At 64.6% G+C, this 25,962-nt stretch overlaps 2 protein-coding genes across 2 annotated transcripts; both read right to left on the reverse strand.

Moving 5' to 3' along the window:
• Nucleotides 1-1,720: 1,720 nt before the first annotated feature.
• RADIL (Rap associating with DIL domain) lies at nt 1,721-25,962 on the reverse strand. Its single transcript, XM_060173252.1, has 15 exons — nt 25,811-25,962; nt 21,587-22,151; nt 8,061-8,317; nt 6,790-7,404; nt 6,415-6,452; nt 5,633-5,790; nt 4,978-5,090; nt 4,555-4,792; nt 4,279-4,451; nt 3,624-3,765; nt 3,211-3,380; nt 2,930-3,038; nt 2,333-2,463; nt 2,120-2,259; nt 1,721-1,941 (listed from the first exon to the last, which is right to left on the reverse strand). The coding sequence occupies exons 2-15, from the start codon at nt 22,110-22,112 to the stop codon at nt 1,803-1,805; spliced, it is 2,949 nt and encodes a 982-aa protein (XP_060029235.1). The 5' UTR covers nt 22,113-22,151; nt 25,811-25,962; the 3' UTR covers nt 1,721-1,802.
• PAPOLB (poly(A) polymerase beta) lies at nt 14,906-21,574 on the reverse strand. The gene has a single exon (XM_060173284.1). The coding sequence runs from the start codon at nt 18,364-18,366 to the stop codon at nt 16,444-16,446; it is 1,923 nt and encodes a 640-aa protein (XP_060029267.1). The 5' UTR covers nt 18,367-21,574; the 3' UTR covers nt 14,906-16,443.

Consider the following 25,962-nt stretch of genomic DNA (forward strand, 5'->3'; position numbering starts at 1 on the left):
TCTGTCTCCCCTCCTCTCTCCGTCCTGTTCAACAACGACATCAACAATAACCACAACAAGGCTACAACAACAAGGGCAACAAAAGGGGGGAGAATGGCCTCCAGGAGCAGTGGATTCATGGTACAGGCACTGAGCCCAGCAATAACCCTGGAGGCAAAATAAATAAATAAAAGAAAGGAAAAAAAGTATTACCATGACTTCATCCTGACTTCCCTAAGCAGACAACCTTACCAGTGTGTCCTGGAACCTCCCCTCCCCAGAGTCCTGCCCCACTAGGGAAAGACAGACAGGCTGGGGGTGTGGATCCACCGGCCAACACCCAAGCAATTACAGAAGCTAGAACTCCCATCTTCTGCACCCAAACTGAAAAATAAGAAAACCTGGTCATAATAAAAATTTAAAAAATAATAAAATTAAAAATTTAAAGAAAAAAATAAGAAAACTAAGCAGAACTTGGACTGGCTTTGGTGACTGCTCAAAAAAAGACAGGTTGGGGATGGGGGAGTTCGGGCCCTAGAACATGATGGTGGAGGACCTAGAGTTGTTACGCGGAAAACTGGGAAATACTATGTACAATGTTATGTACAAACTATTATTGCTTTGCAAGTGGTGAAGCAGGGCTGCAGGTGTCTCTCTGTCTCTCCCCCTCTCTATCACCCCCTTCCCTCTCGATTTCTATCCAATAAATAAATAAAGATAAAAAATAAAGGAAAAGGGCCTCAGGCTCCACAGTCACCACCAGAGCTGCTCTGCCCTCCTAGGCTGAACCCAGTCCCTCCAGCCTAGCAACACCCCCCACCGCCTGCCCTGGCTGCCGAGAGAGATCTCCCATGGGAGACAGCTGTGTAGCACCCCCACCCCTCCTGATTGCAGACATGGGAGACAGCTGTGTAGCACCCCCCACCCCTCCTGATTGCAGACATGGGAGACAGCTGTGTAGCACCCCCCACCCCTCCTGATTGCAGACATGGGAGACAGCTGTGAAGCACCCCCCACCCCTCCTGATTGTTGAGAAAGGAGACAGCTGTGCAGCACCCCCCCACCCCTCCTGATTGCAGACATGGGAGACAGCTGTGTAGCACCCCACCCCTCCTGATTGCAGACATGGGAGACAGCTGTGTAGCACCCCCCACCCCTCCTGATTGTTGAGAAAGGAGACAGCTGTGCAGCACCCCCCCTCAAGTGCAGGCACCTGGGTCTAGGCCTGAGGAGACCAGGTGCAACCCCAGCAGGAGTCCAGCGTCCTCTCCCTGGGTCACTCTGGGGTCCTGAGAAGGGAGTCAGCCCTGGCGCTCCCCGTCCCCCCTCCATCCCCCCTCGGTTCAGGGACTGGAGGCAACCCCCAACCCCTCCCACCACGAGCAGCAGCTGGGTGCCCGCAAAGGGCCCTGCTGAGCACAGCCCAGTCTCCAGCCAGTCCTGGCAGGCGCCCCACCCCACCCCCCCAGGCCCCCACACCCCCCACCGCATCCGCCATCGCAGCTACAGGTGCTACTGTCACTTACCTGTGACCCAGGCTGGCCTGCAGACGCCATGGGGACAAGGGCTCCTCGCTGGGCTCTAAGCAGTGGGAGGCACCACCAGGAGGGCGGGGCCGGGGTGGGGGTCTTGGCCCAGGTGGGGCGGTCGCCACAGGCTGAGAACCTGTGTCCCCCGCAAATGCCGGGGATGCCTGCAGGGGCCCCCAACACCCGCCAGGACCCCAGCCCCCACTACACAGTGTAAGAAACTTAAGTTTATTGAATCTAAACTCCGGTAAAGTCTTCAAACATAAAAGCTCTGTAACCAACAGGACTCTCATGTCAGGAATACAGCGGGCACAGGGCGCCACGGGGCTGGGTGGGCGCAGGGCGGCAGCGCAGCCTACGGGCGGTCTCCCCGTCAGACTTGGCCACCAGGAAGCATGTCCTCGTCCTCCCCTGGCGGATCAGGGCTACGGCTCTGTGGAGCAGGGGGGCCAGGTCAGTGCACACCTGCCTGGGGCCCCTCCGGCCCACGCTGCCCCCACTGAGCGCTCGGAAATGGGCAGGGGTGCGGTGTGTGTGGGGGGATCTCGGCCGACTGGGGGACGCCCCGTGGCCTTCACTGTTCGCACAGGCAGTAAGGGGGGACGGGGTACCTCAGGTAGCTGATGCCCTGCAGGCTCTGGCCATCCACCTCCAGGATACGGTCCCCCAGGGCCAGTCTGCCGTCAGCCGCTGCCGGGCTGCCGGGGACCAGGGTCTGGATGTAGAGCCCGGGGGTGCGCAGGGGCGTGTGCTGCGGGGCGGGGAGGCGGAGTCAGGATGGGCCAGGCCTAGGGTGGGTGCCCTGCAGGCCCCTGCCCCCTCACCATGCCATCGATGAGGCCCATGCCCAGCCCCGCTGGGCCTCGCTCCAGCTCCACAAGTACCGGGGCACGCTCATCCTCGGGGCTGGGGCTGGGGCTGCAGGGGCCCGCGGGGGGCTCATTGGGGGCAGCGTCTCCTGGGGACAGAAAGCAGAAAGGGGAGTGAGTGCTGCGACACGGGCGCAGGCCTCCCCAGACGACCAGGGAGTCAGCCAGCTTGGCTTCTGCAGCTGTGCGGAATATGCTGGAATGATGCACCGGGTTGCAGGTGCCCTGCTTCTTGGGGTCTCCACCACCCCCCCCCTCCAGCCTCGTCCAGCCCGGCGCCCCCAGGAAGCCCGCGCCTGAGGCAGGGCCTCACTCCACCCTGGGGTCCTGGGCAGGGAGGGCTGCAGCTCAGCTCTCCAAGTCTCCGCCACCCACACTCACCCCTCCAGGAGGGCCCCCACCCCGACCCCACCCCGACCCCACCCCTCCCTCCCTTCCTACTGGGGACACTGTCTCCCCACACTGGGCCCAGCTCCCAGCTTCCAGACCTCTGGGTGGGTTGCAGGGCAGGGTCCCGCCGCAAGGTGGGTGCAGAGGGAGGTGGGCTCTCACCTCCAGGGCCCCCGAGTAGGGCTAGTCCACTGGTGTTATGCCAGTCAGGGTCCCCGGGCTCTGGGCTGAGTGGGGTGCTGGGCGGTGTCAGCAGGCACGAGGAGTCAGCCTACGGGGAGGGGAGGCGAGAGTCATGGACGCCAGGCCAGGCCTCCTGGGGGCCAGGGAACCCAGCGGGGAGGGCTCTGGGGTGGGGAGGAGGGGACAGCACCCAGGGAGCTCACCCCCCACACAAGGGGCACCCCACTCTCCATTGTCATGGCCCTGTGCGCCCGCCACACCTGCTGGTCCTCAGCGGGGGCGGGGTCCCCTCGAAGGCCCTCTAGGAAGCGACGTGCACAGAGCAGCTGCTGGAAAGGGCCGTGGGGCCAGGTTGCCTCCAGGTCCACCTGGAAACCCTCGCTCGGCAGCACGATGGGCGGAGGGTTCTCGTAGGAGTCCAGCACATCCTCTGCGGGAGAGCCATGACAGGAAGGGCTGTGGTGGGAGGGGTCCAGGGGGCCCCAGGACACCACAGTCCTGGGCGGGGGGGCGGGGGGGGGCGGTATCTCCAGCCAGAGAAGTGGGGAGCAGCTTGCTGTGCAGTGGAGTGTGTGCACGTGTCTGCACGTGCAGCAGCATGTGCGCTTGCCTGTTTCCTGGACTGTGCCTATCTGTGCCTTCCCACTCCATCCCATGGGCGCCAGGCGCTCACCTGCTGAGAGGGCATCGGGGCCGTCGGGCTCCCAGGCGCTCACAGGGCCCATGGCAGAGGCCAGCTGGTACTGTGTCAGCACTCGGTGCAGCTGCGCGGGGTTCAGAGCAGGGCAGGCAGCCCGCAGGTCAGCCCAGCTCATCTAGGGGGGCCAGGGTGGCGGGTGTCAGAGTCAGAGCCCAAGGCCGGCTGTGCCCAGTCCCCAGGGGGCGCCACAGACCGCTGTCTGAGCTGCTCAGCGGCCCTGAAGCCCCAAACCCCTCTGAAGTCCTGCTCGGGAAGCTTCCAGGAAGCAGTGGGGGGCACCCTGGGCTGCAGGCCAGCTCAGGGCCTAGGTGGCACAGAGGCCCCCCCGCCCCTCCCAGCTGGGCTCTGCGCCCCTGTGACAGCATGGGCCTTGGCCCGCCACAGAGGCTAGGTAGCAAGCTCGCCACGTGCAAGGCTCTGCCAGAGACCTGGCACCACGTGGGAGCGTGTCAGCACTGGAGGAAGCTCAGATGCCAGGATTAGCGTCTCTCCCTCTCTAGCTGGATGAAAAAGTGGCCGGAGCAGGAACACATGGGTGAAGCCCTGGCGCCGCTCAGAACATCCTGCTTCTCTCCAAATGTAAAGTCACCAGGGCTAGACAGGCCGGGTGCTGGGTGCAGGACCCCACCTGGACCAGCTGGGCGCTGGGCGTGGCCAGCAGGCTGAGGGTGCAGGACAGCTTCCGGAAGAATCGCTCGGCGGGCTCCCCGCAGCCGGCGTCCCGCGTCCACTCGAGCAGCTGCTGCAGGCGGGCGCAGGCCTGGACGCCGCGGGGCCAGTGGAAGCAGCTCAGGGAGGGGCCTGGGGACACAGCGGGTGATGCCTGGCGCCCACCCTCCCTGGCGGCTGGGACCCACGTGAAGGGACGGCGACCCCACGCCCGCCCGCCCGCCCACAGGCTCACCCTTCTCCAGCAGCTGGTTGAAGAGCAGGGTGCCCGAGAAGAAGAGGAGGTAGGCCAGCAGCTGGGCGGCAACCTCAGGGTGCACCTGGGCCTGGCGCGGCAGGTCGAGTGCCGCCTGGTACACGGCCACCACGCGGCGCAGCTCCTCGGGCAGCGGGGGCGCCAGGCGCCAGCCAGGCCGGGGCTCCGCGGGGAACGGGGGTCCCTCCAGCAGGCCTGGCAGGCAGGCGTACAGGGCCTGGGGGTGGGGGGCTCCATCACGGGCTCCCGACTGCATCCCGCAGGCCCGTCTGCGGCCCCACCTTCTCACCCGGTGCCCCCGGCGGGCCCCCCAAAGCTGGCCGGGCAGGAGAAGGGATGCTGCCTGCCACCCCCCACCGGCCAGAGGCCCCGCCCGGCCCCCTGTGCACCTGGGGTGCACACCTTGGACAGGTAGTACACGCTCTGCTGGAAGGTGTACAGCACCACCTCCTCCAGCTCCGCCAAAGCCTCCTCACTCGCCGTCAGCACGCAGGACAGCAGAGACTCTTGGGAGCCTGCGGACATGAGACAATGCGTGGCCTGAGCATTCCCGGCCCCTCACCAGCCCCCAGCTGCCGTGGGGTCGGGACTGCAGGCTGGGTGGAATGGGGCTGGGTGGGATCCCACTGGGCAGAGCCCCCACCACAAGCAGGTCCCAGACGACGCGAAACCTTCAGACTCCAGAGCACCCCAGGGCCCAACACCCGAAGGCACCCCAAACGGGGACCCAGCATCCCAGAACAAGGACCACAGCCAGAGGTTGGTCCCCTGGCGTAGGCCCTGAGCTGTCAGGTCAGGCCCAGCATAGAAGCACCACCCCCCCATCCTTTTCCATGGGATCCTGCCTTCACTGTTGTCCCCCCACCCCACGATCCTATGGTCTCTACTTGCTCAGGCTCTGCCCTGGCCTGAGAACACACTAGTTGGAAGGTCTGCAGGTGCCACCTTCTCCAGGGAGCCCTCCTGGCCTAAGAGCTGCTTTGTCACCTTCACCAAGTGCTTGGAGCAAGCTACACACCCCGGCCCCTGTGCTGCTGTAACGGGGAGCCCAGCCCACCTGAGACATCCTGACCCTCCAGGCCCTGCGTGTACAGCGGGCACCTCTGCTGCATGAAATAGAGCAGCTCCACAGCGTTGGCCATCCAGAGCAGCAGGGGCCTGAGGTCGGGCGCCAGGGCTGCCACCGTCACACTGCCTGGGGACAGTGGCTCCTGCCTGTGACAGAGGCCGTGTGGCGTGAGCCAGCCCCTGGGGGGGAGGCCAAGGGAGCGTGACAGCCAGGGCCACCAAGGCCCTCCTCCGGGACCAGACAGCAGAGGTCATGGGGGGAGCCCTGTCTTTGGGGCCAGGGCCTTGGGCCACAGGTGATCCCGGGGTTCAAACTCAGGACCTCACACCTGCGAGTCTGACGCTCTGGCTGCTGCACCACCTCTCAGGCAAAAAGCCTGGTGGGGCCCACTTCACCCTGCGTGAGGCCCTGGCTGGAGCCGTGGCACCACATGGCACACCGTGGCCAGCACGGGGGAAGCTCCCAGGGGTGGGGTGCTATGGCTTCACCCCACAGGCAGTGTAAGACAGAGGTCCCAGAGCAGACTGACAGATGAAGTGGAAAGGGAAAGGGGGGCACTTCAGGAGCTGCTGGGGGCCCAGCCAGGCAGTACAGGGGCTTAGAGTTCGGCCACAGATATGTCCCCCCATCCGGTCCTGCACTGCACCTACTCCCCAGCAGAACACCTACACAGCACCCGCCCCACAGGGTGGCCGGGAGACAGGGCCGGGGGACAGGGCTGGAGGACGGAGCCGGGAGCTGGGGGACAGGGGTCTGAGTGCTGTACTCACAGCCTCGCCTGCTTCTCCGCCAGCTCTTTGGTTTTCTCCTGCAACCACAGAGAGGCCATGGCAACATAGGAAACGCACCTCTGGGCCCCTCACCCCCACCCCCAGGAACCTGCTCTGCCCAGGACACAGCCCGGTCCCCACCGCACTGGAGCAAGCTCAGTGTGTCGAGCCTCCCGGTGTGTGTGTGTGTGTGTGTGTGTGTGTGTGTGTGTGTTGTGTGTGTGTGTGTGTGTGTGTAGCCTTTCCGATTAACCGGACGTGTGTGTGTGTGTGTGTGTGTGGCGCCCGTCCGGGGTGGACTGGGGCCGCCTCGTTGCACACCGCGCAGTCCTCGCCGCGCTTCCCCGGAGCCTCCCCCGGCGCTGTGCGGCTCACCCAGACGGCGTCGCGGATGGCCTTGGCGATCTTGAGCAGCAGACTGCCGAAGGCGCCGGGCGGAGGGCGGGTGGCCGAATGGTGCACGCACAGGCATAGCAGGAAGGCGGGCGCCAGGCCGGGGTCCCCGCCGCCCCCTGGCCGGGCCAGCGCCAGGATGCGCCGCAGCAGCGCGTCCTCCTCCTCCGGCCGGAAGTCGAGCGCCGGCGGGCGCAGGCCGGCGGGCGGCTCGGAGGCGACGGCGGGGGCGGCGGGGGCGGCGGGGGCGGCGGGCGCGCCGCACAGCAGGCAGGCTGGCGGGACGGCGCACATGAGCGCCAGGGCGGGCGCGGGCAGGGGCCGCGCGCGCGCGGGGTCGCGCACCAGCAGCAGGTAGTGGCGGCCGAGCGCCAGCACGTCCCCGTGGCGCAGGGGGCGCGGCCCCGCGGGCGCGTGGAAGTTGAGCGCCAGGCGCGCGCCCGGGTAGGGCTCGAGCAACAGCGCGCCCCCGCGCCGGCGCAGCGTGCAGTGCAGCGGCAGGATGTCGGGCGCCGCCAGGCTGATGCTCGGGCTGCTGGCCGCCGTGCGCCGGCCCACCGTGTGGCTGTCGCGGCTCAGCACGTACACCAGGCTGTCCTGGGGGGCACACGCTCAGCCTGCGCAGGGTTACCCCGACCCCTGGGCCCTGAGCACCCGGGGGCACCCCCACCCCCACAGGGGTCCTACTCACCTGGGGGGCATCCCCCCATATACTACTGAGCTGAGCTGCCCACCCAAGGAAGACACCCCCCCATCAGGGCCCTGCGCACCTGCTCCACTCACACCCCGGGGGCCTGAGACCAGTGAGTCCTCCCAACAGCAGACATGGGGGTCTGGGGACAGGACAGAGGACAGGGCACCCCAAAAGGCATGGCCCATGGCACCAAGACACCAGCCAGAGAGGGGACAAAAGTAGGTAGGTGAGGGTGGGACAGAGCTGGCAGGGGAGGGGGCAGACCTGTTGGGACAGGGCAGCTGGTGTGGGCCGGGCCTCTCCTCTGTCCTCTGTCACCCCAGGTGAGCCCCCCTCCCAAGCAGCCCTCATTGGGGAGGAGGGCCGAGGAGTGCCTGGCTCAGGCTGGGCAGCAGTGAGGGACATGGGGGCCATCCTCAGGAGAGGCCGGGACCCCCCCCCCAACACACACCTCCCTTTGTGGCAGGGAACACGGAGAGCCCCAACTCCGCTTTGGCAGAGAAGAAGCTGTTGGGAGGAGGGACTGAGCCGGGTGGGGCGGGGCGGGCGCGGTGCTCACATGCTGTTGGCTGTAGCCCTGCAGGAGTAGCAGGTGGGGTTCCTGGTAGCGGGAGCAGCGCATGGCGTCCTGGCCAGGGTCCAGGGGACTGGAGTCTTGAGGGTCGGGGTCCTGGGGGCCAGGGGCCGGGCTCAGGCTGGTCTCGCTGAGCGTGCGGCGCATGCGGGGCAGAGGGGGGCTGCGGGTGACCCCCGGGGCCGGGGCTAGGGTCCCCTTGGCACGGATTCGTTGCAGCCGCCGGGCCTGGGCGTTGATCCCTGCAACAGACGTGATGGGGGGCTGGGGGAGCCGAGGGAGTTGGGGCAGACCGTGCCCCAGGCCCTGGCCCCCCAAAAGATACCAACCCCCAGCACAACCCAGGCCGGAGCCAGACTCCCGAGTACAGCCACCCACCTGTCCCCCCAGCCTCACCCAGAGCCGCCCCCACCCTGCAGCCTCACACGAGGCCACCGCCCAGAGCCCACGGCCACTTAGCTCAGAGTTCACAGGCACACGGACATACAGTGTGTGCATGGGGTGGCCTGAGTCACCCTCTGCCCCCCCCCCGCTTCCCCCCGGGTCCCCCTCTCCATGGGCCAGGCAAGCCAGATGCAGAGAAGTGTGGTGAGAGACCCATGGGGCACCAGGTCTCTCTTGGCAGAGGGGGGCTGGGTGGGGGAGGGGGGATAGGGGCATGCAGACATGGAGAGGTGGGGCGGAATGGCGCGGGTGGGGTGTGGACACCAGCTCCCCTCACCTACACCCCCAAGATGGTGGTCCCAGGGCTCGTGACTCCGTGGCACTGAAGGAGTGCAAAAGCCAACCCTGGACGTGCCCAAACCCCAAACCCTCCCAAAGAAGTGAGGCAGCAGGAAAGGGGCCCCAGAAGCTCCTTGGGCAGTGGAGGAGGTGGCTTTCTCTGTCTTGAGGCTGTCTGTCTGTCTGTGTTTTCACGAGAGACAGCAAGCTCAGGCCCTGCATGTGGCGGTGCCAGGATTCACCCGGGGTGCCCATGGAACCTCGGAGAGGTCAGCTCGGGCCTGGGGGCTGGCTCAGCACCTGCAGCCAAGCTCCCAAGCTCCAATGCTCCCCGGGGAGGCTCCAGTGGAGCCCCAGACAGGGAGGGTAGAGGGTGCACGTCACCATGAGCGAGGGGGCCAGGTTCGAGCCCCCAGCCACTGCAGGGGAAGCTTCAAGACCAGTGGGACGGCTGTGGTGTCTCCTCTCTCATCCTCTAGATTTTTTTTTTGTACATAAATCCTTTTCATTTATTCTTTTCTTTTTGCCTCCAGGGTTATTGCTGGGCTCGGTGCCTGTACTGTGAATCCACTGCTCCTGGAGGCCATTTTTCCCATTTTGTTGCCCTTGTTGTTGCGCTTATTGTGTTGTAGCTGTTATTGTTGTCATTGTTATTATTGTTATAGCTGTTGTTGTTGTTGGCTAGGCCAGATAAATCAAGAGAGGAGAGGAAGACAGAGAGAGGGAGAGAAAGATAAGACACCTGCAGACCTGCTTCACCACTTGTGAAGAAACTCCCCTCCAATTAGGGAGCCGGGGGCTCGAACCGGGATCCTTATACCGGTCTTTGCATTTCACGCCAAGTGTGCTCAACCTGCTGCAATACCGCCCAGCTCCCTATTTATTCATTTTTTAATAAGTGAGAGATACAAGGAGGATGAGACAGAGAGACACAGAACCCAGAGCCCTGCTGAGCCCTGGCTGATGGTGGTGTTGGGGACTGAACCTAGGGCCTCAGAGCCTCAGGCAAGAGTCCCTTGCAGAACCATCAAGCTGTCTCTCCAGCCTTATCAAGAGCTGCTGAGAGCGGGCGGCGGGCGAGGGGCAGTGGCTGTGACAGCCCTCCTGGGTCTTTTGCTCCAATCTGTGCATTTCACTGGGTGGGGGAGAGGAGGAGGCGGGCAGAGCAGACACACTGAGACACAGCTCCACCAGCCTTGGAGCTTCCCCTGGTGCTGCTGGCCCCGATGTTCCCAGGTGATGCTGGGGCTGAACCCAGGGCACCCTTGATGGCAGGGTGGCACCCAAGCCCAGAAAGCTACTTCTTCCACCCCACCCCAAGCCCGGACCCACCCTGGGCCTCCTGCTCACAGCAGCTCTGGACAAGCGGCATCTTCCTGTCATCAGGACCTCTCAGTGCTGCACCACTGAGCACCCAGGGGGCCTCGGGGTCTCTGGCAGCAAGCAGGCCCCCCCCCCTGACTCTTTCTGACAGGAGGGACGGGGTTTATGCCTCCAACCCCAAGCTGAGGACAGGTGGCTGTGCTGCAAAACTGCAGCTTTTGCATTTGAAAAGGTGCCCTGGAGAGAGAGAGAGAAGAGGAGGAGGAGGAGGAGGAGGAGGAGGAGGAGGAGGAGGAGGAGAGAAGAGAAGAGGAGAGAAGAGGAGAGAGGAGGGAGAGGAGGGAGAGGAGGGGGAGTTGGGCAGTAGCACAGAGGGTAAGGATCCTGATTTGAGCCCCTGATTCCCCACCTGCAGGCAAGTCGCTTCACAAGCGGTGAAGCAGGTCTGTAGGTGTCTTTCTCCCGCCCCCCGTCTTCCCCTCCTCTCTCCATTTCTCTCTGTCCTGTCCAACAATGACATTAATAACAACAACAAAGCAACAAGGGAAACAAAAGGAAATAAATATTTTAAAAAAGAGAAGAGAGGAGAGGCAGGAGAGATAGGGAGTGAGAGAGGTAGGAGAGAGAAGAGGAGAAAAAGGAGAGAGGAGAGAAGAGAGAGAAGGAGAGAAAGGAGAGGGAGAGTGGAGAGAGAGAAAAGGAGAGAGAGAGAGAGGGTCCGGATGGTGGTGCACATGTTGTCATGTGCAGGGCCGCAGGTTCAAGCCCTGAGTCCCCACCTGTAGGAAGAAGCTTGCTGAGCTGCGGAGCAGGCTGCAGGTGTCTGTCTCCCTCTACACCTGCCCTTCCCTCTCGATCTCCGTCTCTAATATCTAGTGAATAAGTAAGGTAAAGGGAGAACTAAAAAGATGTGGTGATAAGCATAATACAGTAGGGGCCAGGCAGTGGCACACCTGATTAAGCACTCACCCTACAGTGCACAAGGACCGGGGTTCAAGCCCCTGGTCACACCTGCAGGGGAAAAGCTTCACAAGTGGTGGAGCAGGGCTGCAGGTGTCTCTCCTTCTCTGCCTCCCCCTCCTCAGTTTCTACATCAGAAAGATTTTTGAAAGCAAACACCCCCAGCAGCAGACTTTGGCGGAGGCCCCGGCTCCTCTGCTTTCTCTCTCGGCAGATGCTCCACCTGGGGAGTCTGCAAGGGGGGGGGGGGTGACTTGGGGTGGAGAGCGCTGTCCCTGAGCCCCAGCCTCACTGCAGCTGAGGGCTCTCCCCACAGCAGCTAAGAAGGGGGCCAGGAGGCTGTGGGGGGCAAAGGGCCCCGATGCAGAGCCAGCCGCTCCATGTGGCGGCCAGGGCCTCAAACCCAGGCTCTGCTCGCAGCATCGTGTGCTCTGCCAAGTGAGCTATCTTCCAGCCCCGTAAGTGCCAGGGGAGGCTAGGGAGAACAGCTGAGGGTGCAGGCGGCCCGCAGCCTGGAAAGCACGGAGGCCCCGGGACCGTCGGCGGGTGGCGTGTGGGCCACAGGAAGCTCGGCGTAATAGCACACGGTGTCCGTGTGTTCAGGCCTGTAAGGAGCGAGGCAACAGCTGCAGTGGCCCGTGTGGTGTCGGCAACTGGGCAGGGCAGCCCACACCGGCCCCGGGTGTCCCCAGTGTCCGGGGGTGAGTCTGGGTGAGCCCAGTCTCCCCAATGTCCGCCCAGTGTCCCAGATGAGCCTGGGTGAGCCCGGTATCCCCAGTGACCCCAGCAACACCGGGCAGCACTTGCCCCTCCAGGTCCTGCCAGTCTCCTCAGCGCCTCCTTGTGGCGACACGTGGAGGGCTGGGGTGGTGGCTGTGCTCCGGGCTCTGCAGGTGGGACTGACTTAGCTAATGCGCACCTGGTGGGAGCCAGGGTGGGGGGTGGGCCGCACCTGAGGGAGATGCCCAGCCTTTAAGGGGGAAGGGGTGGGTCTGGAGGGCAGGCTCCAGGGCCCCACAAGGCCCCCAGAGGGATGGCCCACACTGACGGCAGGAGCTTGAGGTAGTGGCGGGTGAGGGGGTCACCGTCTTCAGCCACGCACTGAAGGGGGGGCACCCAGCTGCCAGAACACCGCGTGAGGGGAAGGGGAGGGGCAGAGCCAGAAGGGAGACGCCCCACAGCGCGCAGGAAGGTGTGTGCTCTACTGGAAGGCTCAGAAGACCACTAGAGTGTATTTACTCTCCTGACTGGGGGGGGGGGGGCTCCCTCTGCAGCCTCTGCCTGGGGCTGGAATAGGCACTGCCTTGGCTTCCTGCCTCTGAGCTCCGAGCCCCACGCAGAGACTCTCCACAGCCCAGGGCCCCTCTGCGAACGTGTCACATCTGAACTCCCCACGCTGGCGGGCTCTGGGGCCTCACAAACACTCGGCTACTCCCAGCAGAATTTCTTCCATTCCACTGCAGAAACACAGAGGGAGGAGAGAGAAGAGGGATGCAGAGAGGGACTGAGAGGAGAGGGGGAGAGAGATGGGGGAGAGACAGAGAGGAGGGGGGAGAGAGAAGCAGAGCAGGACAGAGAGAAAAGGAAAGAGAGTGGGAGGCAGAGTGGCTGCTGGGTGCTGAGCACAGTGCTCCATGCACCGCAAGGGGCTTGAACCTGAGCCACATCTACTGTCTGGACCACCATCCCTTCTACTGGTGCTGCACGTTCCGGGGGCTGCCCTGGGGGTCCCACCCGCAGACATAAGCCACAGCAGCTCTATTTTTTTGTGTGTTTTATCTCTTGAGAAATAGCCACGAGGGGCCTAGAGGCAGGAGGGAGAAAAGGTGAGCGGTGCTCTGGCCCCCCAAGGACCCGCCCGCAAGGCTGGTGCCCCCCACCGCGCCGCCTTCCAGCCACCAAGTATGTCTTTGACCAGAAGGCTGCTCAGACCCGGCGTGGGGGGTTCCGGGGGCTGGCCCAGGGCCCTCTGGTGTCCCGGGCAAGAGTCTTTCTGTCACGACCCTCATGTCTCCCCAGCCCTCTTTAGGTCTGTAACTGCCACCCAGGTTATGGCCGGGGCTCGGTGCTTACCACCGTCTACTGCTCCTGGCGGCAGCCTTCCCCACCTTTGAATTTTGATAGGGCAGAATTCGGGGGGGGGGGGAAGAGACCTTCCCCCTGCAGGTGGGGAGTGGGGCTTGAACCCGGTTCCTTGGCCCCGTCCCGGCAAACACATCCAATCCTGTGCAGCCACCACAGATCAAGGCTACTCTGTGGCCAGCGCTGAGCACTCTGGCCTGTGCGAGCTGCAGGCTGTCAGTCTGTTACTTAGTCACACCGGGTTTGGGGCCCAGGCTGCCCCCCTTGCTGTGGAGCCCACGTCCACTGGGCCCTGCTGCACTCCCCAGTTTTGCTCTGGGCAGGGTCCTGGGACGTGGGCTGGCCTAGCCCCCAGCGCTGGCTGCCTGGGTCCCACACTCGGGGCCACTCAGGGTCCCTAGCATGTCCAGGTCACAGCCACGTGACTGGCGAGGTGGCTTCGAGAACACCAGTGGCTCTAGCACCCAGGTCACCCACTGTCCCCATCGGCACCCTTCAGCTCTCCTCACACCTCCTTTGGCACCCTCAGTACACGGGGAGTCTCCTCTCCCACCTGCGTTCTGCAGACCCTTCCTTCAGCCTCTGCCCCTTAGTCTCTGGTGTCTGGGAGCCAGGGCCTCGCACACCTGCCGTCTCCAGGCAGGCTCCCGAGTCTACGTAGGACAGAGACTGATGCGCTGCCCCAGAGGCTCCCTCCACATGCCACTCCCACAGTGCCGGGTCACGGGCCTGGGCTGTGAGCTACTGGGCAGGGGCCTACAGGAGCGCTGCCCCTGGATGCATATGCCCAGCTGAGTGCTCTGTTCTGGCTGATAGCGCTGGGGATCCAACCTGGGACTTTGAAAACTGGAGCATGAGTCAGTCTTTTTGCATAACCACGGTGCTCTCTCCCCACCCCACACATTTATTTATTTACCTAGGATAGAGACAGAAGTTGAGACGAAACAGGGAGCAGAGAGGGAGACAGGAAACCCCTGCTTCAGAGCTTGTGCAGGTGGGGGCAGGGCTCGATCCTGGGTCCTTGCGCACTGCAGTGTGTGCACTCAACCAGGTGCGTGGCCGCCCAAGAACCACTGCCTCCCTTTTGCTTTTTTGTATTTTTTGCTTATTTTGGGTGGACACCAGTCGAGAGAAGGGAGAGATAGAGACGTCTGCAGGAAGCTGCTTGCGCTCGCTCGTTACGGGGTCCACTCTAGTCACTAAGGGCCCCCCCGCCTAACGTCCCCAACCTCAGGCGGCCTGTCTGGCTGGTGTGTCAGGCTCCTGCACGTGCCCAGGGCTCACAGGGGGCCTTTTCCAGTAGCTGTGCGGTGGGGCCCATGGTAAATGCTTCACAGATGAGGGGGCACCCTGGTAACTAGGGCTGTTTTCACTCGGGAGGGGTGAGGGTGGCAGGGCCCACACAAAGCAGAAAGCACTCCAGCCCTCGTGGGGGCCTCCAGCCGGGGAGTGGGGCAGCAGCTCTTGCTGGCAGTGAGCGTCACCGCATACGGTCCCTGTCAACAAGCACATGGCAGCAATTGAGGTGCCGGGGACTCGGGTCCGACAGGAAGCTGCCCGTCCGGTGTGTGCCTGTTCCTCCTACACGGCTGCACCCTGCTTCCCTCCTGGTGCTCGCCGGCATTCCCGTGGCAGCCCCTCACCTCTGCTTGCTCTAGACGGGAAGCCTGAGGTCGCCAGCAGCTGCCCTTCTCTGCAGCGCACGGGAACGCCGAGCTCTCGCCGGCAGGTTCAAGCCCTGCTGCTCGCTGATTTGCTGTTTATTGTGTTTTAATGGAGAAATACATCATCTGTTTCCCAAACAGCATTTGAAAAATACAGGAAATACAGAGACCGGGGAGCAAAGCCAAGTCCAGTCACGAGACGCTACATACAGCACGCGGGGGACAGTCCGATATCCAGGGGCGGAAACCATTCGAGCTCCAGGTGGCCAGCTTGGCCCAAATAAGTACAGCTACACGAGACGCTTAGGCTAACTGTCCCCGACCTGCAAATAGGTGGCGCTGGCGGCGGGGTGTGTGTGTGTGTGGGGCCTGAGCTCGGGTGAGGACGGAGGCCCGGCACTCATCACAGGGACACCCGACTTGGTCACAAGGGGTCTTTAAAAAAGGTTTTCCTGACTGTTTGGTGAGAGAAACCAGCGACGGGGCGGACTAGAGACCGCGTGCTCACGAGAAATTGCCGCGCTATGGTTCTCCGTGTAAACCGAGGAGTTTTAGGGAGCTGTTTAAAAACAAAGATGGGCTGACAACCCTTGGAGGAGACGCCTCCTGCAGGGATGAGGGCAGATCCTGGCACAGCAAGGCCCGCGGGTCAGCAGGACAGCAGCACGGAAACAGAAACAGAAGTTGGCACTTGACGGTGGGCGGCCACAGGACTGCTGGTCTCATGTCACCGCAAAGAAAACAGGAGCTCTGGGGTTCGGACGGGCACAGGGCGTGCGCACAAGCAGAGGGGCCGGGGCCGCAAACCACTAGCCTTAGGGCAGAGGACTGAGGACTAGAGAGCACGGAGCCTTGCTCACCAGGACAGAGCGGCCTTCCATCCTCCAGCCCAGGATGAAGCCGGCTCGCCCGGCAGAGACCTTCCCGCAGTGGTCTCGACGAGCGCACACCCTGGGAGCGCCTCCCCATGGGGACTGAGCTAGGTGGGCTGAAGGCTGGCACCCCACAGCACCCCAGGATCCAATCCCAAGGGGGACGGGGAGAAAAAAACCTTCCTGGGGAAAAATATCCCGAAAACTCACCAAGCTGAAAAATCTCAGGTGAGCTCTGCGTTCTAGGAAAAGCAGACATAAAGTGCACGTGGGGTGGAGCGGAGGCCAGTCTGTGCTGTAGACCCAGCAATGGCCAAGACACACCCACCAAGGGGCTTCTCCAGGGGCTGGGGGGGCGCCTCCCAGAGCGCAGACCGCAGTGGCTGACTGGCAGTCTCCAGCTTTACAGACCTGGACGTCTGATCAAGGTCACCCAGCAGAGACACGAGCTGGCTCGGACCCGAGTCAGCCTCCCCTTGCACCCCTGAAGGGAGCAGAGTCGGGGGACTCGGTGCACAGACCCTCAAGGCTGGGCTGCGCTCGTTTGGGTTCAGTCTGTCCTGAACTCTCGGCGGGGGTGCGGGGTGGGGTTTCGGGGTGGCTCTGCAGGCAGCAGGCAGCAGGAGGGTGTGCAAGGCTGAGAAGCCGCAGCGGAGTGCGGGTTGGCGGTGCCGGCTCCTGGCCCTCCCCCCCCCACTCCACGCGCCGCACACCCCCCACACCCACCTGCCGAGGCCAGGGCCCCTACACTCCCATGAGGGGGTTCGCCATGCTCGGCAGCGAGCTCCCTGAAGGCCTGGGCGGGTGGCTGACCAGACACGACCCCGAAGCGACGACCCTGGGGACAGGGGTCTTTGGTGGCGGGGGGCTGGTCAGCCGAGGGGTGCCCTCGTCCGCTCTCCCGCCGGGGCCAGCTTCCCTCGAGGGGCCATCGGGGGCCTGGCCATCGCCCTCCGGGGTTGGGGTCTCAGTCTCGGTCTCAGCCTCAGCCTCAGCCTCAGCCTCAGCAGCCGGGACGGGGCTCTCTGGGCGCCCGGAGCGGCCGGGCAAAGGCACGGACGGGCCGCCGATCTCGCCCTCCCCGTCCTCGGCGGCGGCGGGTGGGTGGCGGCGGCGGCAGCGGACCCCGTCGCCCGTGAGCTTCAGGCCGTCCCCGCGGGACCGCGCGCCCCTCCGCTGCAGCACGTGCCTGGGCAGCAGCTGGTGCAGCTCCCTCCTCCTCAGGTGCAGCGCCGCCAGCTTCATGTCTGCCTCCAGCCTCTTGCTGTTGACGGCCTGGCGGTACACCGTGTCCGTGAAGGCCTGGATGTCGCCAGTGAGGTCGACGCTAAGCACCTCGGCGCCGCCCGGCCGCCGCAGCACCAGGCCGATGACCCACACGGTGCGGAAGCCGTCGCGCTCGGGCCTGTCGCCGGGCGGCGCGGGGAAGGACTGCGGGTTGACGTGCGCCAGCGCGATGAACTCGTTCTTCTCCAGGCTGCCCACCAGGATGCGGATCTTGGACTCCACCAGGCCCACCCATTCCAGGTGCTGCTTCTCGGTGGGCGCGCTGGCCAGCAGGGCGATGTAGTGCTTGTACTTCTGGAAGAAGCGTGGCGCCTCGAACAGCTTGGACCACTCGGCCTTGCTCAGCAGGATCTCGTGCGTCACGGCCAGGCCCTGCTTGAACTCCTCCACCATGACGCGCCGCGTGGAGGCCGACACGTTGTAAGTGGAATTCTGCTGCGGGTAGGCCGGCGTGATGATGGGCATCAGGTGGTGGCGGTCGCTGGGGTTGACGCGTGGGTCCCACACCGGCAGGTTGAGGTCGCGCTGCTCGGGCTCCTTGAGCAGCACGGGGTTGGGCCACTCCCACTCGGAGAAGACCAGGAAGAACTTGCGCACCAGCGTGGCGGCCACGGCGTTGGGGTAGAGCTGGCAGGTGCGCGCCACCAGCATGGCCCAGGACACGCCGCCCAGGAAGCCCAGGATGTTGGAGTAGATGTTGCGGCGCTGGGCCCACAGGCGCACGGCGCGCAGCGTCAGGCGGAAGCTGTCCAGGTCGGGCACCAGGTGCAGGATCTCGTCTGTCACGCGGCAGCCATTGAGGCTGCGGATGCAGCGGATGTCCAGGTTGGCCAGCAGGCTGTCGTCGCGCAGGTCCAGGTCGTCGGGGATGGTCTGCAGCGCCAGGCGCGCGAACAGCACGTCGATCTCCACGCCGTCCAGGCACAGCTTGATGACCGGCACGAAGGCCTCCTCCACGGCGCGCAGGTGGCGCACGCCGCCGTGCCGCCGCAGCTTGTGGTAGAAGGAGGCGAAGAAGTCGCTGCGGTCCACGTGGCGCGGCGCCACGCACAGCGCGTCCATGTCGGCTCCGCGCGTGTGCACGCCCAGGCGGTACGAGCCGAAGGTGAAGACGCGGCCGCCCACGCGCTCGCGCAGCGCGGCAGGCAGCCCCTTGGCGGCGCTCAGCTCGCGGATCCACTCCTTCACCAGGCGCTCGAGCTCCGCCACGATGCGCGCACGCCGCTGCCGCTCCGCCTCCTCCTCGAACACGCCGAAGGGCGCCAGCGTCTCCACCAGCTTCTGCGTCAGCGCGCGGTCCGTGTCGCGGGGCGGCGCCGCGCTGATGGGCGCAGAGATGCCCAGGCGCCGGGGCGCGGGCGCCGCCACGGCCAACGGCATCCTGCCCGCCCGGGGATGCCGCCTAGCGCCGCGCCCCCGCCGCCGCGCCCCCCGCCACCGGCGCCGCCTGGGGCTTCATCCGCGGGGCCCGACGCGGGGCCCCGACCGCCCCGGGCTGCCCGCTGCGCCGCTCAGCAGCGCTCCGCTCGGCCGCCGCCTCCGCCGCCGCTGCTTCAAGCGCCGCTCAGTCGACCCCTCGGCCGCAACATGGCGCCCGGACCCGGCCGCGACGTTCGAGAACGGCGGCACGCACGTCACGCACACGGATCCCGACGGCTGCGTGCCGCGCGGCGCCTGCCGGGAGTTGTAGTCCCCGCAGGCGACCGCGGCAAGTGGGGTACGCCTGGGTCCCAGCCCCCATACCGGCACAGCCCGCCCGGTGTGCGTGCCCCCCCCCAGGGCGGGTCTGTCTCCCACTACGGACCCTGCGCCCCTGAGTTTGCACTGAGCGTCCCCCGGGCCCCCACGGCCCTCTACAGTCTGCGCCTTCCGACGCGGGGGGGGGGGGAGGGGGGGCTTGCTCGCTCCGTGTAATAGGGCCTGCAGACCCCCAGCCCCCACCATGTGACCTGAGCCTGTGAGCCCCTCCTCTGGACAGTGTGACCTAAGGCTAGCTTCGCAGGGTGGACTGTCTGGATGGGCTAGGCCCACACAGCGTCCTTCCCAGAGGCCGTCCATCCACCTTGCAGGGGCCCTTCCCCCCTGGGGGACACCCTGGCAGTAAGGGTGCAGTTCTCAGGGAGGGTCTGGTCAACCGGACACCCAGGACCAGAGACAGTTCTCGGCAGCAGCTCTGAATGTGAGTCAGGACGAGAGAAAGGCCCTTCGCTGGGCGCCCCAGGCAGAGTAGGTGATGCCTGCATGCACTCCCTTCCCAGGGCTCCTGCCATTTCAGTGTCACCAGGAGATGTGGCTATCTCTGGGGGCTGCAGTAGAGCACAGGACTTCAAGCCTGAGACCCAGGTTCAACTCCCAGCGTCTTGTGTGAGAGCAAGGCTGTCTCTCATTTTAAAAAAGAAAGACTTGGGGGCCAGACGGTGGCACACCTGGTGAAGCACACACTACAGTGCTCAAGGACCTGGGTTCAAGCCCCTGATCCTCACCTGCAAGGGGAAGCCTCACAAGCAGTAAAGTAGGACTGCAGGTATCTGTCTCCCTCTTTATCCCCCCCTTCCCTCTCAATTTCTGGCTTTCTCTGTCCAATAAATAAAGATAATTTTTTAAAAAAATTTAAAAAGAAAAAATTTTAAAAAGAAAGACTTAAAAAGGAGAGGACAGCCCCCCCTTGGTAGTGCACTGCTTTGCCACATGCACAGCCTGGGTTCAAGCCTGGTCCCAAGGCTGGCCCCACATACACTGAAGGCAGCTCCAGTCTCTCAGTCTCTCTCTCTCTCACTCAAGATGAAAAAGTCAGCCTGGAGCAGTGAAGCCCCACTGTCAGGAAAATACAGCGCTGGAACCAGGAGTGAGCTCACAGGCACAGCACACACGCTGCAGTAGGAGACTCTGCATGGGACCCGGGGCCCACGGCCAGTGCCCGTGGGGGGCACTCTGCAGGTAGTGGAGAAGAGTTGGGTGTCTCTCCCTTAGTGTCCCCTGGAGAGGGTGAGGAGGGAGGAGGCTGGAGCCCATCAGCAGTGTCCTCTGTGCTGCTATATGATCCAGCACAACCTCATGGCTGTGAGGCCCTCGCCCTCACTGTCACTGTGGCCCCGGGCACAGAGCAGGGGGAAGGGTGCACTCAGAGACTGAGGGGGCGGATGAAGGGGAGGCCTCTCACCCGCCAGGGAGGTGCCCAAAGCTTTGCACACGCCAGCACCCAGCCCTGTGCCAGATGCTTTGCCCTCCTGGCCACTGTGGCCAGACCACCGTCTGTTGGCACCTTGACCCTGCCTGGGGTCGGCTCCCTGGGGTCAGTGGGCTGAGGGGCTGAATGGGCCTTGCCCCAGGGGGCTTGGGACAGCAGACATGGCTGGGCCTCCTGGGCGCCGTGGCCCCTGTGGTCCAGGTCCTGCCCTCATCTGTACCAGACTCACTGCCTGGCACTGCCTACTGAGCCTGCTGGCCTGGTTTTGGGCTGTGAGGTGCTGCTCCCCATCCTGGACACTGCTCTGCTGGGCATCGTGGATGCCCCAACCACAGAGCCCTGTGGCTCCTTTGTGGACACCCAGCCCCCCTGGAGACACACCTTCCTCTCTCTCTGTTAACCCCCACCCAGGCTACAGGCCCACCCAGACCATGTCGGGCTCAGCCGGCTGGAGAGCAGCATCCTCACGTGGTGGTGGGGGGGCGGTCCACTGACTGACTAGACACACTCCTGCCACTGACTGTCCCGGCAGAGAAGCGTAGCCACCATGTCCGGCTACAAGCAAAGTCACTGGGCACACTGGTCATGGGGGCCAACAGGCCCCCCAATCTGTGAGATCACTGGACAGGCCACTGCTGCCAGGCGGTGAGTGCCCACTAATGCCCCGAGCCCCTCTCACACGCTGCCACTATGAGCCCTGAGCCACACTGAGGGGCTTGAGACCTGAGCTGGAGACAGTACACAAGGCACCACCCCCCCACAGCACCCACCCAGGGCTGCGGACCTCAGGCTGTGCTTGCCGTTTCTTCAGCCCAGCTGCCCCCCAACAGCATCCCTGGGGCCTCACACACCCCCGCAACCACCCTGGCCCCACATGTGCAGCCCTGGGGGGGTGCGCTCGCCAGGCCCCATGAGGCAGGGCCATCAGGCCTCCCCAGGACAGACCCCGGAGCTGTCTCTGCCCTCCACAGCCCTCAGGCGCACCTACGGATGCCCAGCCACCATCGGCCAGAGCTGACAGCAGGCCACTGCCCCCGGCGCTGCCACCCAGACGGCAGGTCACCCCCAAACTGCAGCCACATGAAGGGTCACACCCTGGGGACCCCGCCCCGGCCTCCATCTGCCAGCCACACCTGCCCTCCAATTACCCACTGCATGAGGCAGCCCCAGGAACACAGGCACAGGCCCAATGGTCCAGGGACACGCTGCTGAGCTCCCTCTGCCAGCCTCTTCCTCCAGGGAGGGGAGGGGACGCACGGGGACACCTTGGCACCCGCCCTGGCAGTTAAATCCAGTGGCCCGAGGACAGTGACCACATGTGGGGCTGCCCTCCCGCGGCCCCCATCGTCACCCCGAGCCAGGGGCGCTGATACCCCAGGCCCTGCATCCTTCTGGTCGTCACAGCTGCCTCACCTGCCGTCACGGTGTCCATGTCCCCGGCGGCGGCCAGCTCCTCCACATCCGAGCGCAGCCTCAGCTCGAACCTGCGGGCCAGGCCCTCGCGTGGCCTCCAGAGTGCCTGCGCCAGCAGCGGCCGCTCGTGGTCCCCGAACACGCGGAGGCCCTCGGGCCGCCAGGGCCCATCGCCGGCCCGGCCCACTACGTCACACAGCACATAGAGGGCGGCCCGCTCTGGGCTCAGCGCGTAGCGCTTCAGGGCCTCCCGCACCAGCTCTCGCGCGCTGGACGCGCCTGTGGCCAGCACGCTCTTGTAGTGGGCACCCGCCGCCACGCTGTCCCCGAACACCTTGAGCACGCCAGGCGCCGACAGCTGCGTGGACAGCTCGGCCGGGTCATCGCCAGGGCCCCGCGGGCCCGTGTCAGCGTCCTGCGACTTGAGGCTCAGTGTCCGTGACAGCATGCTGGACAGCAGCTGGCCCTGGCGCTTCAGCCGGCTCTTGGCAGGCGGGGCCATGATGCAGGGCGCCCCGTAGAACATGGTGGGCCGCCCCCCGCGGGCGGGGGCTCTGGTCGGGTCCTGCAGGGAGAGGGCGGTGGTCAGGCCTGGACAGGGGAGCCCCAGGCGCCCCCTCAGGGCTCCCACCCACAGACGGGTGCCTGCAGGGAGGGTGGGGAGGCCGGGTAGCCAGCAGGGAGCACACAGCAGGCCTCAGGGCGCTACCAGGGTTGTGGCTGGGCTCCTGCCAGCGTGCGCGTTCAGCATTCCCGAGGCCATTTCTTCCTCCCCCCAACCTTCATATTTGATGGGAAAGAGAGAGACTGAGGGGGACACAGAGAATCCCCTGCAGACCTCCTTCAGCAATCATGACGCATCCCCTAGGGATGTAGGTGGGGAACAGGAGCTCACACCAGGGTCCAGGCGCACAGTGACATGTGCACCTAACCAGATACACCACTACCTGGTCCCTCCCTCTTATTTTTTTTATCTTTTTATTTATTGTTGGACAGAGACAAAAACTAAGAGGAAGGGAGAGATAGAGAGGGAGACAGAGACACACCTGCAACCCTGCTTCACCACTCACAAAGCTTTGCCTACTGCAGGTGGGGACCGGGGGCTCGAACCCAGGTCACTGTACCCTGTAGCATGTGTGCTCAACCAGGTGCGGCACCACACCTGGCCCTGGTGCTCAGGCTAAAGCAGCAGGCACAGGGTGACCTGGGACCGGCTACCAGGGAGTAATGTGGCCTATCCCCATCACCTCGGTCCCCAGGGGAAGCCTGGAAGGGGCAGTGGCAAGGGCAGGGCAGCCAGACACCAGCTCTCAGATGGGGGGGGGGGGTGGCCCACTGCACAGAGAGGCCCCTTCTGCAGGGCGGAGGCGTGCCAGGAATGCCTGCCCCTGCCTGCGCCCGCATTCCAGCCAAAGTGGCCGGGACATGAGGAGGCTATGAAGTCCCCATTGTGACAGACCCGTGCCTTACAGGCTGGAAACCCCAGACTCCACGGGGAGTCCCGCACATACTCTGGCCAGGGCGCAGGTTCCTCCCCACCCCTAGAGAGAGAAGCAGACAAGCCTGCTCTCTGAAGGTTATAGGGGATACAGTCCTGGTGACAGCGGCACAGGGCACCCGTCGCTCAGGCCAAGAGACTGGACCCGAGCACACTGCAGTCCTGGCTCCCATGGGGGTGATCTGGGAGTGCCCCGTGGCTGTGGAGGGCAGGAGAGAGCCAGGAAAGGTGCACCGGCCTCCCCCCGGCTCGGGCAGACCCCCCCCCCCAAACTCCTGTCTCACCCAATGGGGCCTCCAGAAAGAACTGGGAACCAGAGCCCCCTCCTGCCCTTGGGGCCAGTCCCCTCTGCCAGCTACCAGCTGCCTCAGAGGACCCCAAGCTCTTCACACGGCTTTTGAGAGCCAGACATGGTAGACGAGGTTCCAAGCGCCCCCTTGCGGTGGGCGGGGAAACTCCTGTCCCCAGAGCCAGGTGGTGCAGAGAGCGGGGATTGAACCCGGGGCCTCACTCAGGTGCCCTGCTGAGCGTCAAGGGGAGGGGTAGCACCACCTGGCTACCCCTGGAGCTCGCCCTGTGCTGCCTCTGGCCCTCCCTCCTGGTGTCAGGGCTTGAACCTGGGGCCTCGTGGGCAGGGGGGTTTGTGTTCCACCAAGCGCCCGACCCGCAATGGCCTCTGAGGACAAGCTCGTGCCCCTGCTCCGAGCTCAGAGAACTGTCCTCGGCCTGGGTGACCCTGACCCCTGCCCCAGAGGAGAAAACAGGCCTCTCGCGCACCCCTCCACCCCCTGGAATGTTCCTCCAGCTTCGCATCAGACCCCAAGGAGCCTGGAGCTGGCGGAGGCTTTCCCCCAGGGACCTGTCAATGGCCCAGATCTGAGCACTATTGGGGGGACGTGCCTGGCCAGCACGTGGCTTCCGGTCAGCATTTCTCAGCCTTCGTGGAGGGGACCCCACCCGGAGCCCCCGGCACAGGGCACCTGCTAAACCTCTGCCCTTTCAGCTGCCACCTCCATGCAGGCCCAAACCCAGTACCCACTGCTTCGGGAACCCCACCCACACATCTGGACACAACTGGATTCGGCCAGCGTCCAGAGATGGCCCAGCATGGGAGTGGCAGGGAGGTGGGGGGGTGGGGGTGACGCCACTCTGCCTTGACTCCACAAGAAGCAAAAAGCCCACACAGCCAGCTGCCAGCCCCCCTCCCGGGGGCCGCCCTCCTCCAGCCTCTAACACAGTGCTGGGGGCGTCACCAAAAGAGAGGCGACGCCAGAGGCAAGGACGTGTAATTCTCCCCACCCTCTTTTTTTTCTTGGCCATTTAATTTTTTATATTTTTTAACTTATTTTTCAAGAGCACTGGTCAGCTCTGGCTGATGGTGGTACAGAGGACTGAACCTGGGATTTTGGAGCCTCAGGCATATGAGTCTCTTTGCAGAACCATGATATTGTCTACTCCAGCCCTTTTTTTTTCTTTTTTAGTTACATTTATTTACTAGACATAAACAGAGAAAATGAGAGAGAAGGGGGTGACAGGGAGAGAGGCAGATACCTGCAGCACTGCCCCATCACTTGCAAAGCTTCCCCTGCAGGTGGGGACGAGGGACTCAAACCCAGGTCCTTGTGCATTGTAATGTGCGCTTAACCGGGTGTGTGCACTACCACCTGGCCACAACTCCCTCTTCTTCTTTTTTTTTTGTTTTTTTGTTTAATGCTGCACAGAGGAATGAACCTTCCCAAGCCAATTTCTCCATCCTTGTACTTAAGAGAGAGATGGAGAAACACCAAGGCACTGTCCCACCTCAGGGGCATCCAGGCTCTGCCATGTGGCGCTGGGGCTCACCCGTGCTCTACCAGGTGAGCTCTTTCCCGGTTCTCGTGGTAGGAAGTCCCCGTGGACCCAGACCCTCGTCTGTTTATCTGTCCCGTTTTCTCGGGAAGGTCTGTCCCCTTCCCGATCCGTCTCTCACTCCCTCTGTGGCCATTTCCAGCAAGTCCCCAGGGCCGTGGCCTCCTGTCCCCTCCTGTCCTTGCTTCCCTGTCGCAGGCAGACAGAGGGCCCAGCACAGCCCAGACGTCCGTCTGTCTGTCCGTCCCCCTTCTCCCGCTAGCACCCCGGGGGACCAGGCCGGCCCGGTGTCTCTCTGGGGCCGCTTTCTGGTGGCGGCGGGGGGAGGGAGGGCGCCATCCATCAGAGTTTCCACCGGGAGGAGGAGGAGGAGGAGGAGGAGGGCCGGGCCCCCACAGCCCTGCGTCCCCGGCCCGCCCATGGCTGTCCAAGCCCAGAGCCATGCAGAGCTGGGCGGGGGGGGGGGGGGGGGCTGCTGCAGGGGGGCGGCTGCTGGAACGCAGAGTCCCGGCCAGCAGGCACCTGTGTCCCGGCGGGATCACCCGTCAGGGCAGTGCGGGGGGGCGGGGGGGCGGGGGCGCTGGGGGCGCCGCAGCCCTGCGGTCTCCGGCCGGGATTGGGGTGCGGGGCGCTGGGGCAGAAAGCGCGGGCGCAATGCGCTCGCGGCCGTGCAAAGCCGGGGCTGCGCGGGCGGGTGCGGGAGCCCCCCTGCAGGGGCACACGGGGGGCAGGGGGCGCGGGGAGTTCCGCCCCGCAGGCCGCGCCCCGCCGACCCGAGAGCCGCCGGTCTCCACGGCAACTGCGCACGCCGGCCCCGGGGGGAGCCCCGCCGCCCCGCCGCCCCCGCCGCCCCCGCCAACTCCGCGCGACGCACTCACCGCCAGCACCGTCGGCCGCCGCGGGCCTCGGGGCCCCACACCCGCCGTTAGCGCGGCGAACCCGAGCGAGCAGCGAGCGAGCGACCCCCGAGAGAGACACAGCGAGCGCGGCGCCTCCTGCCGGCCGCCACGGCGGGGCGGGGGTGGAGGCG

This window comes from Erinaceus europaeus, chromosome 15 (assembly GCF_950295315.1).
Source record: "Erinaceus europaeus chromosome 15, mEriEur2.1, whole genome shotgun sequence".
In the NCBI taxonomy this organism is placed as follows: Eukaryota; Metazoa; Chordata; class Mammalia; order Eulipotyphla; family Erinaceidae; genus Erinaceus; species Erinaceus europaeus.

Excerpts from the sequence above, each read along its gene's own strand:
- PAPOLB (XM_060173284.1), bottom strand. The coding sequence starts at position 18,366 with ATGCCGTTGGCCGTGGCGGCGCCCGCGCCCCGGCGCCTGGGCATCTCT.
- RADIL (XM_060173252.1), bottom strand. The coding sequence starts at position 22,112 with ATGTTCTACGGGGCGCCCTGCATCATGGCCCCGCCTGCCAAGAGCCGG. Across the intron at positions 2,464-2,929 it reads CCTACTCGGGGGCCCTGGAG|ACGCTGCCCCCAATGAGCCC; the intron begins GTGAGAGCCCAC and ends TGTCCCCAGGAG. Across the intron at positions 2,260-2,332 it reads TGGGCCTCATCGATGGCATG|CACACGCCCCTGCGCACCCC; the intron begins GTGAGGGGGCAG and ends CCCGCCCCGCAG.